This window comes from Salmo salar, chromosome 09, assembly GCF_965601325.2.
Source record: "Salmo salar chromosome 09, fSalSal1, whole genome shotgun sequence".
Classification (NCBI taxonomy): domain Eukaryota; kingdom Metazoa; phylum Chordata; class Actinopteri; order Salmoniformes; family Salmonidae; genus Salmo; species Salmo salar.
Genome location: NC_138299.1, coordinates 22,145,761 through 22,161,341, shown reverse-complemented (window position 1 = coordinate 22,161,341; position 15,581 = coordinate 22,145,761). Strand labels below are relative to the sequence as shown.

At 42.5% G+C, this 15,581-nt stretch overlaps 1 protein-coding gene across 2 annotated transcripts in view; it reads left to right on the top strand.

Annotated features, from left to right (window-relative positions):
* The window catches only part of LOC106611061 (latent-transforming growth factor beta-binding protein 2), a 158,404-nt gene that overhangs the window by 20,959 nt on the left and 121,864 nt on the right, over window positions 1–15,581 (top strand). For both annotated transcript variants that reach the window (XM_082955662.1, XM_014210912.3), the window contains exon 3: window positions 11,765–12,041. In XM_082955662.1, coding sequence (XP_082811788.1) covers window positions 11,765–12,041 — 277 coding nt within the window. The remainder of the gene's footprint in view (window positions 1–11,764; window positions 12,042–15,581) is intronic.

Below are 15,581 nucleotides of genomic sequence, written 5' to 3'. Positions count from 1 at the left end.
CAAGAAGCACCACTACAGTCCCTGGTTCGGATCAAGCCTGTATCACATCCGGCCGTGATTGGGAGTCCCATGGGCGGCACACAATTGGCCCAGCTTCGTCCGGGTTTGGCCGGAATGGGCCGTCATTATAAATAAGAATTTGTTCTTAACTGACTTGCCTAGTTAAATAAAGGTTACGTTTAATAAATTAAATTGGAGTCAAGCTGTGGCCAATTCAATTGTTTGGACATGATTTAGAATGAAACACCTGTCTATATAAGGTCCCACAGTTGACAGTGCAAGTTAGAGCACAATCTACAGAACTGGCTGTAGATTGTGATGAAGCATATATCTGGGGAAGTGTATAAAACAATTTCTAGAGTGTTGAAAGTTTCCAAAGCACAGTGTTCTCCATCATTGGGAAATTGAAAAAATGTGTCTGGAGGAAACCAGGCACAGCTAGTTACCCGTCTAACATCATCCCTACCATGAAGCATGGTGTTGGCAGCATCATGCTATGGGGGTGCTTTTCAGAGGTAGGGACTGGGTGACTGGTAAGAATAGAGGGAACAATGAATCGAGCCAAATACAGGCAAATGCTTGATGAGAACCTGCTTCAGAGTGCAAATGACCTTAGACTGGGTCAAAGACTTTACGTTGCAACAGTACAATGACCCCAAGCATACAGCTAAAGCAATTCTGGAATGGCTTCAGAACAAGTATGTGAAAGTCCTTGAGTGGCCCAGTTAAAGCCCAGACTTGAATCCCATTGAAAATCTGTGGAAAGACTTGAAGATTGTTTCCTGCCACTTTCCATCTAAATTAAGAATTGGAGAAAATCCCCAAATCCAGATGTGCAAAACTGATACAGATATACCAAAGACGACTCAAAGCTGTAATCACTGCAAAAAGTGCTTCTACAAAGTATTTACTCGGGTGTGAATACTTATGTAAATTGGATTTCTGTATTTCATTTTCAATAAATGTACAAGATTCTTAACATGTTTTCACTTTGTCATTCTGGGGTATTGTGTGTAGATGGGTGAGAAGATTTTTTTTTTAATCAATTTTGAATTCAGACTGAAACACAACATAATGTGGAATAAGTCAAGGGGTATGAATACTTTCTGAATATTGGCCAATATTCATTCACAATCACAATTACACTGTTTTAAACCAAAGAATGAATGAACACTTCACCAGCAAACCAGTCATTCATGAAATGAGCCAGGAATGATAAGTAGTGGGAAAGCAGTCCACCTTGATGACCAATTATTGCCAAAAAAAGGGAAACTGAACATCGAATTACTGGAATTCCTCTGATTTGTATCGTAAATAGCCACAGAAACATGTTTCCAAAATAGCAAAACCTCCGGCAGGCCAAACTGAATCAAATGAGGAGGAAGTAAAAGGTCACCTTATTAGGTGGAAGCACTTTTACTTTACTTATTGACTGTCACTACTGTACCAGAATTGGACTCCAGTATTTTATAGATGAATAGAGTCTCTCTCTTGTTCTACTTGTGCTTCACTTAGATATCTCACTCTAATCTATGGACTGTGATATTCAAAGTAAGATTTACAGCATGCATCTCACAGTGAACATTATCTGGACTACAGTATCACACAAAGTTGATCTGAGTCAACTGACCATTCAGATCTCCTATTAGTAGTGTTTGTTTTGGTTGGTTAGGAGGTTTAATCCTCACATATCAAAGTTGATCTGAGTCAACTGACCATTCAGATCTCCTATTAGTAGTGTTTACTTTTGGTTGGTTAGGAGGTTTAATCCTCACATATCAAAGTTGATCTGAGTCAACTGACCATTCAGATCTCCTATTAGTAGTGTTTACTTTTGGTTGGTTAGGAGGTTTAATCCTCACATATCAAAGTTGATCTGAGTCAACTGACCATTCAGATCTCCTATTAGTAGTGTTTACTTTTGGTTGGTTAGGAGGTTTAATCCTCACATATCAAAGTTGCCATTTAAATCCTGACCAACAGGTGTTTACACACTGAGTTTGGCACATCATGATCATAAGACGGACTTCCACCGGCCATAGAGAGAGGGCTAGCCCTTTGCATTCATACCGCCCGGGTCACTATGCATCAGTGTCATTAGGGTTGCGATGGCTTCTCCTCCTGACATGGTCTCTTTGTTAATTGGATTAATGACATGGTCTGCTGAACACAAACTGAATTTAGGACTGAATGCAGAATGCCTCTCACAGGAGGGAGACTCCCCACAGTGCATACTTTGTCTCGCTGACCATCTCACCCCAACACACTGAGTTTACCCAGTGCCATGGCACAAAGACTTATCGATATCTTCTGCAGTTGAATTCATACTTGCTGCACCTATTGTAGTGAAGACCAAATGGTACATGGAATGTATTTGAACATGCAATAAGTATAATCAGCCATGAAATAATGTCTCTTGGTTTAAATCCTTAGCTGTCTTTGAGAGGGCAGATGAAAGGTGCATCATTCATGAAGAGAAATAATGTTGTTTTCAACCTTTTAAGCAGCCAGTGATTGACAGAGTGAAATGCGGTAGAAAGGAGTTTCTTTTTGATTTCCTTCCAGCTTTCTTTGGCCTGCTGTGCTGCTCAGGGCCCCATCCAAACCTAAAATAACTCTTCATGCAGAAAGTCTGCCTCTCTCTTTCATTCCCCCCTTCCTCGCTATTTCTCTCCTTTTCCAAACAAAAATGTCCTGCATGTAGAATGTTTCTTTAATTCCATCATATCCTCACGGCTGTTAGGGATAGATTAAAGCCTTCCAGTGCAGACAGATTTGGAGACACCGTTAGGAATGATGTATGTTTTGTTTCAAGCTGTGCTGCCCAAAATCAGAATGATGTACTTTGTAGTTACCTCATCCTACATAACCTACAGAGGTGTCATGCCCATAGGGGGCACAGGGGCACATGCCCCCTCAGATCCTGGTATTTTTTTTTTTTTTTTAAATGAACATGACAAGCCACTTAGCATTTTTATGAAGTTGGCTTTAGCTAGCCCAGATAGGTTCCCAATCACCAAACCTCATATCTAGCTACCAAGAAGCCATTGCAGGTTATCAATCAAGTTGGAGTAGCTAGCTTGTCTAACTATGCCTGCTGGTAAGGTTGGGAGACTTTAGAAAAGCAAGCAATAACTAAATATACTGAATAAGACTCACATTCCTTTCAATATTTTATCCAGATTTTGGCAGAGACGCAGAGAAGCATATTTTGTTTCTTTAAATAAAGAAACACCAGTCAGGAGGGTACAGACAGCTCAAGAGGTATGCTTATATATGAAAATAAATAGACATAGAATTAAGCATAATGATTATGGCTCTAGATTTCCACCCCCCAGTCACCCTCAGATCTTTCAGGGTATACAGTATGATGCCTCTGATAACATGGGCCTATGTACCATCCTACTGAAGCTCTCATTTGGGGCCCTGTCAACTCCAGGGGAGTGAGTTCAGGTTGACTATACCTTGTTGTAAAACAGAGTCCACCTGTAATATGCTTTCCTCTCACATAAACACGTGTCCACCAGCTGGTAAAGTAAAGCATCAAGGACATACATGTGTGAGCATTTTGGGAAATTATTTTGGCTTGTGGTACTGGTGCTTTTTTGAATATTTATTTTATTTTGTTCCAGATGCATTGGGCATGCATTGCTACAGTCCAAACACTGTTCATGATTTAGTGTGAAGACTGTCTTTGCATTCAACCACTGTATATTCAAGCCTATCATTGAATCTGACAGTGCTCCATTGCCTCCATGGCTGTGGGCCAGTTGCTCATCCTTATCAAAACCAAATCTGCTTGTCAGCCAAGTCACCTGTCATTTTCATTGGGAGAAATATTTTTATGTTCCATTCAATTGTTTGAAGAGCATACACTGCTAAATGCATTAGCTGTATGGAAGAGTTAAATATCAGGCTTGAAGGACATCATGAGCCAATATACAGTACTGTTGAAAATGTCTTTGCCATGTATTGTCATCTAGCATCACACACGCATAGAGTTTAGCCTGAAATCTCTTTGAAAGAAAAGTGAATTAGGCATAAACAGTTCATGTATATAGGGCATGCTGATAAGGATCAAATCTGCCTAGAAACGTGGCTTGTTTCTTTACAGGACCACTGCAAGGTATTTAAACCACTGGCCTCTCTGGTAACGTTGTTCAGTCAGGGGTGAAGTAATTGCTACACAGACAGGCCGTCCCTGCTTTACAGGCGCACTGCGGATTAGCAGGGGGTTACACAGTTCACCGTTCAGGGGCATAACTCTCCCTGGCAGTCTGGATGGTTTTATGGGCTATTAGACAGATCCTGTAATCAATACACACACCATGTTCACACAGCCCTATCATTACCCACACACTGGGATGGACACTCCCCAAACCAGGAGGCCTCCCTTCTCCTCACCAGCTGTTGTCTGTCTGGAGGTGGCAATCAGGTTCTGTTTGGGCCTCCTCTGGCCACATGTTTTTCAAATTGCTACCATGGACCACAACATAGCTAGAATGAGTTACTGCATTGGCTGTGGATGAGGAGGTGAAAGGTTTGTTTTTCTGTTTACGCGTTGGTTTTGGTTGGCGAGCCCCTGTTGATATAGTATATATATATATATATATATATATATATATATATATATAATATATATATATATATATACACTAGAGAGGGAAGTAGAACGTTGCTACTCTGCTCTAGCCATGGGTTGTCTGATGGGTCTAATACATTGTTCAATGATATTTGACAGTTTCTGTTTCTTTAAGCGTGATGTAACTGGTGTCGTGATGCAAGGAGAGAGTGGATCTGTCAGAGATCTCTTAACAGAGAGACTGTAGAGAACTTTGCAAGACTTTGCTTGATTGACGTGGTTACATACAACACACAGCACAACACCAAACAGTAAACACTCCCCACCTCTCTGTAACCGATAGCCTTATGGCCATATGGAAACTGTGATGTTATCCCCTGGAGAATGGAGTCTAAATTACACATACAGTAGTGGGCACATACCCCCAGATATCCCCCCAGAAGATTGCTCATTAAAGGCTGAAGGAGGGAGCCTGTGGGTGGAGAGGTACAGTATAGCATGGCTAAAAGTAATGTACACAATGCCATGGGTCAGCCTCAGGTTACCTAAATCTCCACGCCAACTTGAGTGGAGAGGGAGTGAAAGCCCAGACTTCTGTATTAGGTTGAAAATCCGCACTGTGACAGAAAAAGTGAAAAGATATGAAAGGGGCACCTCCATTTTCTGAAATGTTACCCCACAAGGCTTTACCAGAAAGTACCACAGAACTACCACAAAGGACCAGTCATCAGTCAGTCCTGAGCTGAGCTCCCTCACTTCTACTGCTGGTAATGACTAGGCTTCTAGATGGTAGAGGGTGACAGGGATTATATTTTGGGCAATGGACAGTGACAATCTCTTAGGGAGGTTGATTGATTGTACTGAAATGTGCAAATGCTCACTTTTGAAAACAATATAACCGGTGCTATTCAATAACAAATAGTCTGATCAAGATCAGGGGTGCTGAAATACCAGTGTACCACAATTCTGCAATGTTACTTATTTGATAGAAAACATTTTAGACATGATTTCACCCTCCAGAGCTTGGCCTACCGTTGAACTATCTTTAAAGACATCTGTTCACTAGCAGAAGACAATAGTATTTTCCTAAGTTTGTCCAATGTTGGATAGTAATGAAAATGGGGTTTAATAAAACCTCCTGAGAGCAGGTTTTTTGTTGTAATGGAGAGGGTGAGAGAGTGTGGTAAAGTTAGGGCCACGTGTTACGGTTTCTCTCTGATATCACACACATGGCTTGGTGTTCCAGAGTTTAGCATGTTTCCATTCTTAACTTTGAACAGACATTCTTCCATACATTTCCCTATATTTTGAAAATCCAACTCAAAACACAAAAATGATTATCCCCACCCCTCTTCCAGTGTTCTAGTTATGTTTGAAAGGGCCCTTGGTGGTGAGATCTTTAGTTATTTGTGTTGTCTTGTTCAAAGAGTGCCTGAATCCTAATCTGTAGAATGGCTCACTGGCCATAAATCTCTTAATGGCACATCATCTCCTCCAACCGTAGAGAGAGGGGTACCCAAGATTATCCGATTCAGTTCTCATTATTCATATCATTTTCAAAAGCACCAATATCAAGTTAGCGGAAGTAGTATTGTTGACCTGTGAAAAAAAATGCTGACAATTTTGTATGTGTTTGAGTTATGTCAAATATTTGGTTTCAAATTGCTTGTCCTGAATGAGAGGATTGTAAAAGTTTTGATGGGTTGTATTACTTTGAGGTGGAGAGAGGGGGCAAATATCTAGTGAATAGTAATGGACTGGAGACAGCCACTCTGTTAGAAACGACAGCCCGGCCCCATACAGTGGATGTGGGCTGCTGCCTGCTGCATTCCAAAAGGCTTCCCTCAGGCCTGCTGTGCTGTGGGAGCTAAGAATGCTATTTACCCAAATTAAGGCCCTGGCTTATTTTAATATTCACAATTTAGTATGCTCACCGCCAATTCAATCAAAAACTCATACAGTACAAAATATTCAAATATGCTCTGCTTTTTCAGAATGGGTTTTATGGTCTGTTTTGAAGCATGACTCATAGTGTAGTTTGGCCACAGAGTGAATGTTGTTTGGAAAGCAGGGATGATGGAGTAGACCTCAGCTGTCATGGATTTGTTCAGGACTGTTATCCCTCTGACATTCCCCCATTCTCCCTTCCTGAAGACTGTCCTTAGATAACTTAAACTGGAGATTGGTTTTAAGGACCGAACTTGGACTGAATTTCACATGCATACTGTTATTGCCCCTAGATACAGTGCATTCGGGAAGTATTCAGACCTCTTGACTTTTTCCACATTTTGTTACGTTTCTAAAATTGATTAAATCACTTTTTTTCCACATCAATCTACAAACAATACCCCATAATCACAAAGCAAAAAGTATTTATTTTTACATTTTTGCAAATGTATTAAAAATAAAAAACTGAAATAACTTATTTACTTAAGTATTCAGACCCTTTGCTTTGAGACTCAAAATTGAGCTCAGGTGCATCCTGTTTCCACTGATCATCTTTGAGATGTTTCTACAACTTGATTGGAGTCCACCTGTGGTAAATTCAATTGATTGGACATGATTTGGAAAGGCACACACTTGTCTATATAAGGTCCCACAGTTGACAGTGCATGTCAGAGAAAAAACGAAGCCATGAGGTCGAAGGAATTGTCCGTAGAGCTCCGATACAGGATTGTGTCAAGGCACAGATCTGGGGAAGGGTACCAAAAAATGTCTGCAGCATTGAAGGTCCCCAAGAACACAGTGGCCTCCATCATTCTTAAATGGAAGAAGTTTGGAACCACCAAGACTCTTCCTAGAGCTAGACACCCAGCCAAACTGAGCAATTGGGAGAGAAGGGCCTTGGTCAGGAAGGTGACCAAGAACCCAATGGTCACTCTGACAGAGCTCCAGAGTTCCTCTGTGGAGATGGGACAACCTTCCAGAAGGACAGCCATCTCTGCAGCACTCCACCAATTAGGCCTTTTATGGTAGAGTGGCCAGACGGAAGCCACTCCTCAGTAAAAGGCACATGACAGCCCGTTTGGAGTTTGCCAAAAGGCACCTAAAGGACTCTGACCGTGAAAAACACATGACAGCCCCCTTGAGAGGAATGGGAGAAACTCACCAAATGCAGTTGTGCCAAGCTTGTAGCGTCATACCCAAGAAGACTCGAGGCTGTAATCGATGCCAAAGGTGCTTAAACAAAGTACTGCGTAAAGGGTCTGAATACTTATGTAGATGTGATATTTCAGTTTATTTTTAATAAATTTGCAAAAATGTCAAAAAATATATTTTTGCTTTGTCGTTAGATCGATGAGGAACAATTTGTTTTATACTACCCGAACTACCCGAACACTACCGTTCAAAAGTTTGGGGTCACTTAGAAATGTCCTTGTTTTTGAAAGAAAAGCATATTTTTTGTCCATTAAAATAACATCAAATTGATGTTCTGCCTTCTAGGCAGAGTTGCAAAGAAAAAGCCATACCTCAGACTGGCCAATAAAAAGAAAAGATTAAGATGGGCAAAAGAACACAGACACTGGACAGAGGAACTCTGCCTAGAAGACCAGCATCCCGGAGTCGCCTCTTCACTGTTGATGTTGAGACTGGTGTTTTGCGGGTACTATTTAATGACGCTGCCAGTTGAGGACTTGTGAGGCGTCTGTTTCTCTAATGTACTTGTCCTCTTGCTCAGTTGTGCACCGGGGCCTCCCACTCCTCTTTCTATTCTGGTTAGAGACAGTTTGCGCTGTTCTGTGAAGGGAGTAGTACACAGCATTGTACGAGATCTTCAGTTTTTGGCAATTTCTCGCATGGAATAGCCTTTGTTTCTCAGAACAATAATAAACTGACGAGTTTCAGAAGAAAGTTATTTGTTTCTGGCAATTTTGAGCCTGTAATCGAACCCACAAATGCTGATGCTCCAGATACTCAACTAGTCTAAAGAAGGCCAGTTTTATAGCTTTTTTAATCAGAACAACAGTTTTCAGCTGTGCTAACATAATTGCAAAATGGTTTGCTAATGATCAGTTATCCTTTTAAAATGATAAACTTGGATTAGCTAACACAACGTGCCATTGGAAAACAGGAGTGATGGTTGCTGATAATAGGCCTCTGTACGCCTATGTAGATATTCCATTCAAAATCAGCCGTTTCCAGCTACAGTAGTCATTAACAACATTAACAAATGTCTACACTATATTTCTGATCAATTTGATGTTATTTTAATGGAGAAAGGAGAAAAAATAAATGTGCTTTTCTTTAAAAAACAAGGACATTTCTAAGTGACCACAAACTTTTGAATTGTAGTTTATGTTCAATTCCACGATAACAGAATGATGCTGACAAATAATTAACACAGAACATTTTGCACAAACACACTTACTTGAACATTGCAGATGCAACGTTTGGTGACAGGATGACGGCACAAACAGCACAAACCATCATTCTGTTATGCATCTGAACTGTTCTTCACGTATGTGTTTTTGTACAGATTTTCTGTGGAAATTGTTAAATGTCGTCCTTGTGCATAGGGTTGCATTGTTTGTTTAACGTTGCAATCATTGTGTTTTGTTTGACATACATTTTTAAAGTGAAAAGTCAGAGTCTAAGCATCATTCTGTTACTGTGGAATTGCCCATATGAGATGTTTGAACTGAGTTCACAAAGTAAAGCTCATGAATCTGATTAATGCACAGAGTCTTGCATGGAGACTCGGAGTGTATGCTTCCATCTCATGACAAGTTCCAATAATGCCCACGTTTATGCACTTTTCAGATGACTGGCTCTGGATTCTGTCTCTTAAGATTGGTCCTCAGCCTCAATCATAATTAAGCACAACAATGACCCTGCCAGGAATGTTTCCCATTTCTATTAGTGTTTCAAAGAAAATTCGTATTTTATTATTATTCCCCAATGCAATAATTAAACCACATATTTGTGAAATGGACGGAATGTGAGGCAATTAGTTTTAATGATGTGCAAGACAAATCTGCACGACAGCAATTACTGCGACAAAGTGTTCAACAGCCAGGCAGCCAGACAGGCAGGCCAGCGCCATGCAGCAGGCCAGACCCAGGGAAGGGAGACAGACAGTGACACTGCAGCAGGCCAGACCCAGGGAAGAGAGACAGACCGTGACACTGCAGCAGCCAGGCTTGTGTGGAGCTCTAGTCAGAGTCAAAAGGACCAGGGTCAGTGCCCACTGCCCAGCCAAGCCCATTGTCAATGAATGGAACGCATGTTTGGTGCCACATTGTGTCACTTTAATGACTGCTATTGGGCGACAGAGCTGAAGAGGGTCACATATTCAAGGTCACATACACAGACTCTGACATGTACCAACCATACAGCCTGTTGATTAGGCCATTTTCTAGGCCAGTTACACAAATTGATAAGTGAGTATATGTAATTGTTCCAATTTAGATGGTACAGCGTCAATGATTGGGAGGGGTGGGGTGGGGAGAGGGAGCCACTCATTTACTGAACTCTCCCTCATAATGTCAACAGACTCTTTGATCCTCAAAGTCTTCCCCAAACCCTTGTAATCTTTGAGGTTGAACAAGGCTGTGGCACCAGGCCAACCTCAAGTCTAGTTAGTGAATGATATATTTAACTCCCTGCCAAGTAGAGACCAGGCAATTCTTATTTTATCCCATGGTGGAAACTGGAAAACTCAGATCACATACCAAGTTATATGAGTCCACACTCCACAAGCACATTTCCCTGACTGTGTACACTTCATCAGACAGGGGTATATTTCCCCCCAAAGCAGTTAAAACTAAATGCTCTAGTGAATTTGTTGGGTTTAAATAGAATAGACTTAACAATAAACCACAGGAATTTGGTCAAGGACTATTATTTAATTTAGCATTTGTTCCCCTTTGCCATCAAGTTGCAATGATTGACTGTAATGCATACTCTCTCAATTAACAAATGTACATGATATCGTAAGAAAGTTGTGGTGCTGCATTCAAAACCATGTGGTGCTAGTTTGCTGACTTTTCATGGCAATTTTATGTCTACTGTTAGGATACAATTAGAGAGAGCGAGAGAACAAGAGACTGAAGCCAAGCTGTTAGCTACACAGTAGAATAATTATGTTCCTCGGTGTGGCAGCCAAGGACTCAGTCTTCCTCATGCCATAGAGGACACGTAGGAGGTCCATTCTCCTCTCACGTCAGACAAACTGGTCCCTGTGTCTGAACAATAACAGGAAGCCTACAGCAGGTAGACCATGCAGCCAGTGGGGCCCTTAGCTACCAGCTCTCTTCACAGTGCCAGAAACAGTGGAAGCCTTCCTGGCTGCGATCTGTCAGTGTCCACGGCATCTGTGTCAATAGCATTCCACCACTGTTGACAGAGCACTGCTGTTTGCTTTAGCCACCAGAGAGTAGCGACCTGATTTAGTGTTTGAGGACAATGTCATAAATTCTGCAGTGCCATCCAGTACATACATTTGTGTCACAAGATGGAGTGGTTGTTTGCTTTGAATCGCATGCCACAGGCCTTTGAATAGTGTTCACGTAGCTGGACTGAGGTGCAGGAAGGGGCCAGGGTTGGCCGTGTGCGGATTGTTTGCCATGACCATGAAATTACCTCAACACTCACTGTATTTTCAGACAATTGATAAATATTGTTTATACATCAATCTTTGACCAGACAAGGAAAACAGATTGGTTTGTTTTTCAAATATAGGAATATCTGCGAGCACGAGCCATGCCATATATGAAAGGTGAGGCATTTTTTTATGTGCTTCTTTTATGACCCATTTAAGCTGTTTGTCTTTATAATAGCAATGACAAACATTCCATTTGGAATCGGTAATGAAAGGTATTTCTAGGAAAACTGCTGAGCATTGGAACGCCAGTAGCATTAAGCACCGCCAAGGAGCTGAAGTACAAAATCTGAGAAATCGGACAAGGGTTAAATGTAAGTGATCACATACATTTAGACTAAACAGGGCTGTTATGGGCTCAGGTGAAATTGAACATGACATTCCCTCCAGGCTCTGTACTATAAGGAAAAGCAAGGAAAGAGACACACAACTAATCGCCCCCTTGATTGAATCACTTAAAGTCAATTCGGGCCAGTGCTGAGATAATGTAGGCCATGTCTGGAGCTGCTCCTTTATGTGAAAGACCACATGTTCTAACATGACACCGCTAATGATCTCCCCCCCCCCCCCCTTTTCTGCAGCCGACTGTCAGCCCCCCTGCCATAACCGCGGCTCCTGCAGTAGGCCCCACACATGTGTGTGCCGCTCGGGGTTCCAGGGGGCCCGCTGCGAGGAGGCAGCACCAGAGCAGGTGTACATCCACACCGGAGGGTCCCTGAGGCGGATCCAGCCAGGCACTAACCCCTTCCAGAGAGAGCAGCCCAGGAGGAGACCTACAGAGAGGCAGGCCATAGACAACCCCAGCCCCAGGGCCCAGACAATCAAACCTGATACCACCAGACAACCTCTTCAACCTGTGTAAGTCCACCGCTGCACTGTACCCACTTCTTGCTGGAGTATTTACACATTTAAAGATGGTTACTCACTGACCTTTACACACTGACCTAATTTATCTCTGTTTAGCTAGAGGAACTATGTGTTTTCCCAACAGAAGCAAGGAGAGAAATGTAAATTATCTTTTGATTGTTTGTGTTCAACATGCTTTATGCTTTAATCATACTTTAAGAGGGAAGGAAAGGAAAAGGGGATACCTAGTCAGTTGTACAACTGAATGCAATTAACTGAAATGTTGGAGTTCAGTAGACACTGAATATGGAATACTGGACTTACAGAAGTTTCAGTATTTGATGAGATGCGTACATTCTGGATCTGTAACACCTAAATAGTGGGGTGACAGTAAAATATTCTTGGTTTCCAATCCAAGAGTACAGTAGGCCTTTGAAGTGTAATCAAAACTGATTTTCTGGCGCTCGACCACTGACATCTGAGATTTTTGTAATATAATCGCTGAGTTCAGAAGAGGATTTAAACCTCGGATGCCATTTCTTTTGATCTATGATGGCAGTCTGACATGTGGGCATGGCAGCCCTGCGGCTTTATGAAATGTTTTTGGCCCAGTGTCATGGCACACTGATATACATCTTCATTTGAACATGGAATTCGTTTCACAGTCAAACTTGGACTCAAGTGAAGATTCTGCTGTTTATTCGGGGGAAAAAACGCTGCGGTTTAAGCTCATGTAAAAAGGAGTTATGCCTCTAAGCTCTTCATTTCTACAGTAAGAAGACAAAATTATAATTTTGTATCTAATCAAAATCAGCCTTAGTCTGACAGGAGCAGGCAGAGGAAGGAGAAAGGCACTGTATTGTACACACCACCATGAGTTGAACTACTACAACAGTCACCTGGACAATGTGAGAAGCAAGTGCAATAATATACTTTATGATGTGTATGTACGACATACGGCGTGTGCAAAACAGAAGTTCTTTATCTTGGTATGCATCCCCCACATTTGCCAAGATGGCGTAGCAGTCAGACATCTTTGTCTTTGTCCTGTCGTGTCCCTTGTATATATCTTTTTACATCTTTTTCTTCGCATATCTTTTAAAAATATTTTCCTAAACCTCAACTTCTAAATACTCTCCTGCAACCCGCCTCGCCCAATGTGGCATGGATCTGTTTTTTCTAAAGTATTTCTATTTACTTCGGATCTGGAATCCCTCAACTGAAGCTAGCCAGCTAACTACCTACCAGCTATCAGTCAGCAAACCATTGCTAGCGGTCATCAGCTAACCTTTAGCTCGGAAAGCTCTCGCCAGTTCGAACAACATGACTCAAACCAGAGCATAACGGACCTATTATTATTTTAAATTTTTTCCCCCCATATCCACGGATTCCTACCGCAAACTCTGAACATTTTCATCTGGATCTTCGCAACTAGCTAACCACAATCCCGGGTGACTACTCCTGGCTAGTGTTTCCATCCCAGAGCAAGCACCAATTAGCCTGAAGCTAGCCCGGCCAGGGCTCCTGTGCTATCACCGAAGCCCACTCCTGGGCTACAATATCCAGACCCCTTCTACTGCCGGTACGGGGCACGGAACCCCGCCGATCCTCTACGACTGGAATACCGACATAATCTGCCCGAGGATTCCAACAGGCTCCTCAGGCGCGACGTCCGCTGAAGGCCCATTCTGCTAACCGCGGGCTACTAGCTACCTAGAGCTACTTGGAACCCTACTAATTCCACGACTGTTCTATCGACGTCACCGCATGAAGAGGCAAAAACAGACTTACCCCCATTGCAACGTCCCCCAAAGGCTAACTTGCTAGCACCGGTCTGCTAACTGCTAGCTTGCCTGCCCCGGTCTGCCAACTGCTTGCTTGCTAACCCGGTCTGCTAACTGCTAGCTTGCCAGCCCTGGTCGGCTAACTGCTACCTTATTTAGCCCCGGCCTACTAACTGTTAGCTTGTTAGCATCGGCCTGCTAACTGTCTGAATCACCGTGTCCCCAGTCAGCCCAACCACTCACTGGACCCATATGTTCACTTGGCTACTCGTGCCTCTCTCTAATTTTATTTATTTCACCTTTATTTAATTTAACCAGGTAGGCAAGTTGAGAACAAGTTCTCATTTACAATTGCGATCTGGCCAAGATAAAGCAAGCACTTTGACCCATACAACAACACAGAGTTACACATGGAGTAAAACAAACATACAGTCAATAATATAGTAGAAAAATAAGTCTATATACAAAGTGAGCAAATGAGGTGAGATAAGGGAGGTAAAGGCAAAAAAGGCCATGGTGGCGAAGTAAATACAATATAGCAAGTAAAACACTGGAATGGTAGATTTGCAGTGGAAGAAAGTGCATAGTAGAAATATAAATAATGAGTGGAAAGGAGCAAAATAAATAAATAAATACAGTAGGGGAAGAGGTAGTTGTTTGGGCTAAATTATAGATGGGCTATGTACAGGTGCAGTAATCTGTGAGCTGCTCTGACAGCTGGTGCTTAAAGCTAGTGAGGGAGATAAGTGTTTCCAGTTTTAGAGATTTTTGTAGTTCGTTCCAGTCATTGGCAGCAGAGAACTGGAAGGAGAGGCGGCCGAAGGAGAAATTGGCTTTGGGGGTGACCAGAGAGATATACCTGCTGGAGCGCGTGCTACGAGTGGGTGCTGCTATGGTGACCAGCGAGCTGAGATAAGGGGGAACTTTACCTAGCAGGGTCTTGTAGATGACCTGGAGCCAGTGGGTTTGGCGACGAGTATGAAGCGAAGGCCAGTCAACGAGAGCGTACAGGTTGCAGTGGTGGGTAGTATATGGGGCTTTGGTGACAAAACGGATGGCACTGTGATAGACTGCATCCAATTTATTGAGTAGGGTATTGGAGGCTATTTTGTAAATGACATCGCCGAAGTCGAGGATTGGTAGGATGGTCAGTTTTACGAGGGTATGTTTGGCAGCATGAGTGAAAGATGCTTTGTTGCGAAATAGGAAGCCTATTCTAGATTTAACTTTGGATTGGAGATGTTTGATGTGAGTCTGGTAGGAGAGTTTACAGTCTAACCAGACACCTAGGTATTTGTACTTGTCCACATATTCAAAGTCAGAACCGTCCAGAGTAGTGATGCTGGACGGGCGGGCAGGTGCAGGCAGCGATCAGTTGAAGAGCATGCATTTAGTTTTACTTGTATTTAAGAGCAGTTGGAGGCCACGGAAGGAGAGTTGTATGGCATTGAAGCTCGTCTGGAGGGTAGTTAACACAGTGTCCAAAGAAGGGCCAGAAGTTTACAGAATGGTGTCGTCTGCATAGAGGTGGATTAGAGAATCACCAGCAGCAAGAGCGACATCATTGATGTATACAGAGAAAAGAGTCGGCCCAAGAATTGAACCCTGTGGCACCCCCATAGAGACTGCCAGAGGCCCGGACAACAGGCCCTCCGATTTGACACACTGAACTCTATCAGAGAAGTAGTTGGTGAACCAAGCGAGGCAATCATTTGAGAAACCAAGGCTGTTGAGTCTGCCGATGAGGATGTGGTGATTGACAGAGTCG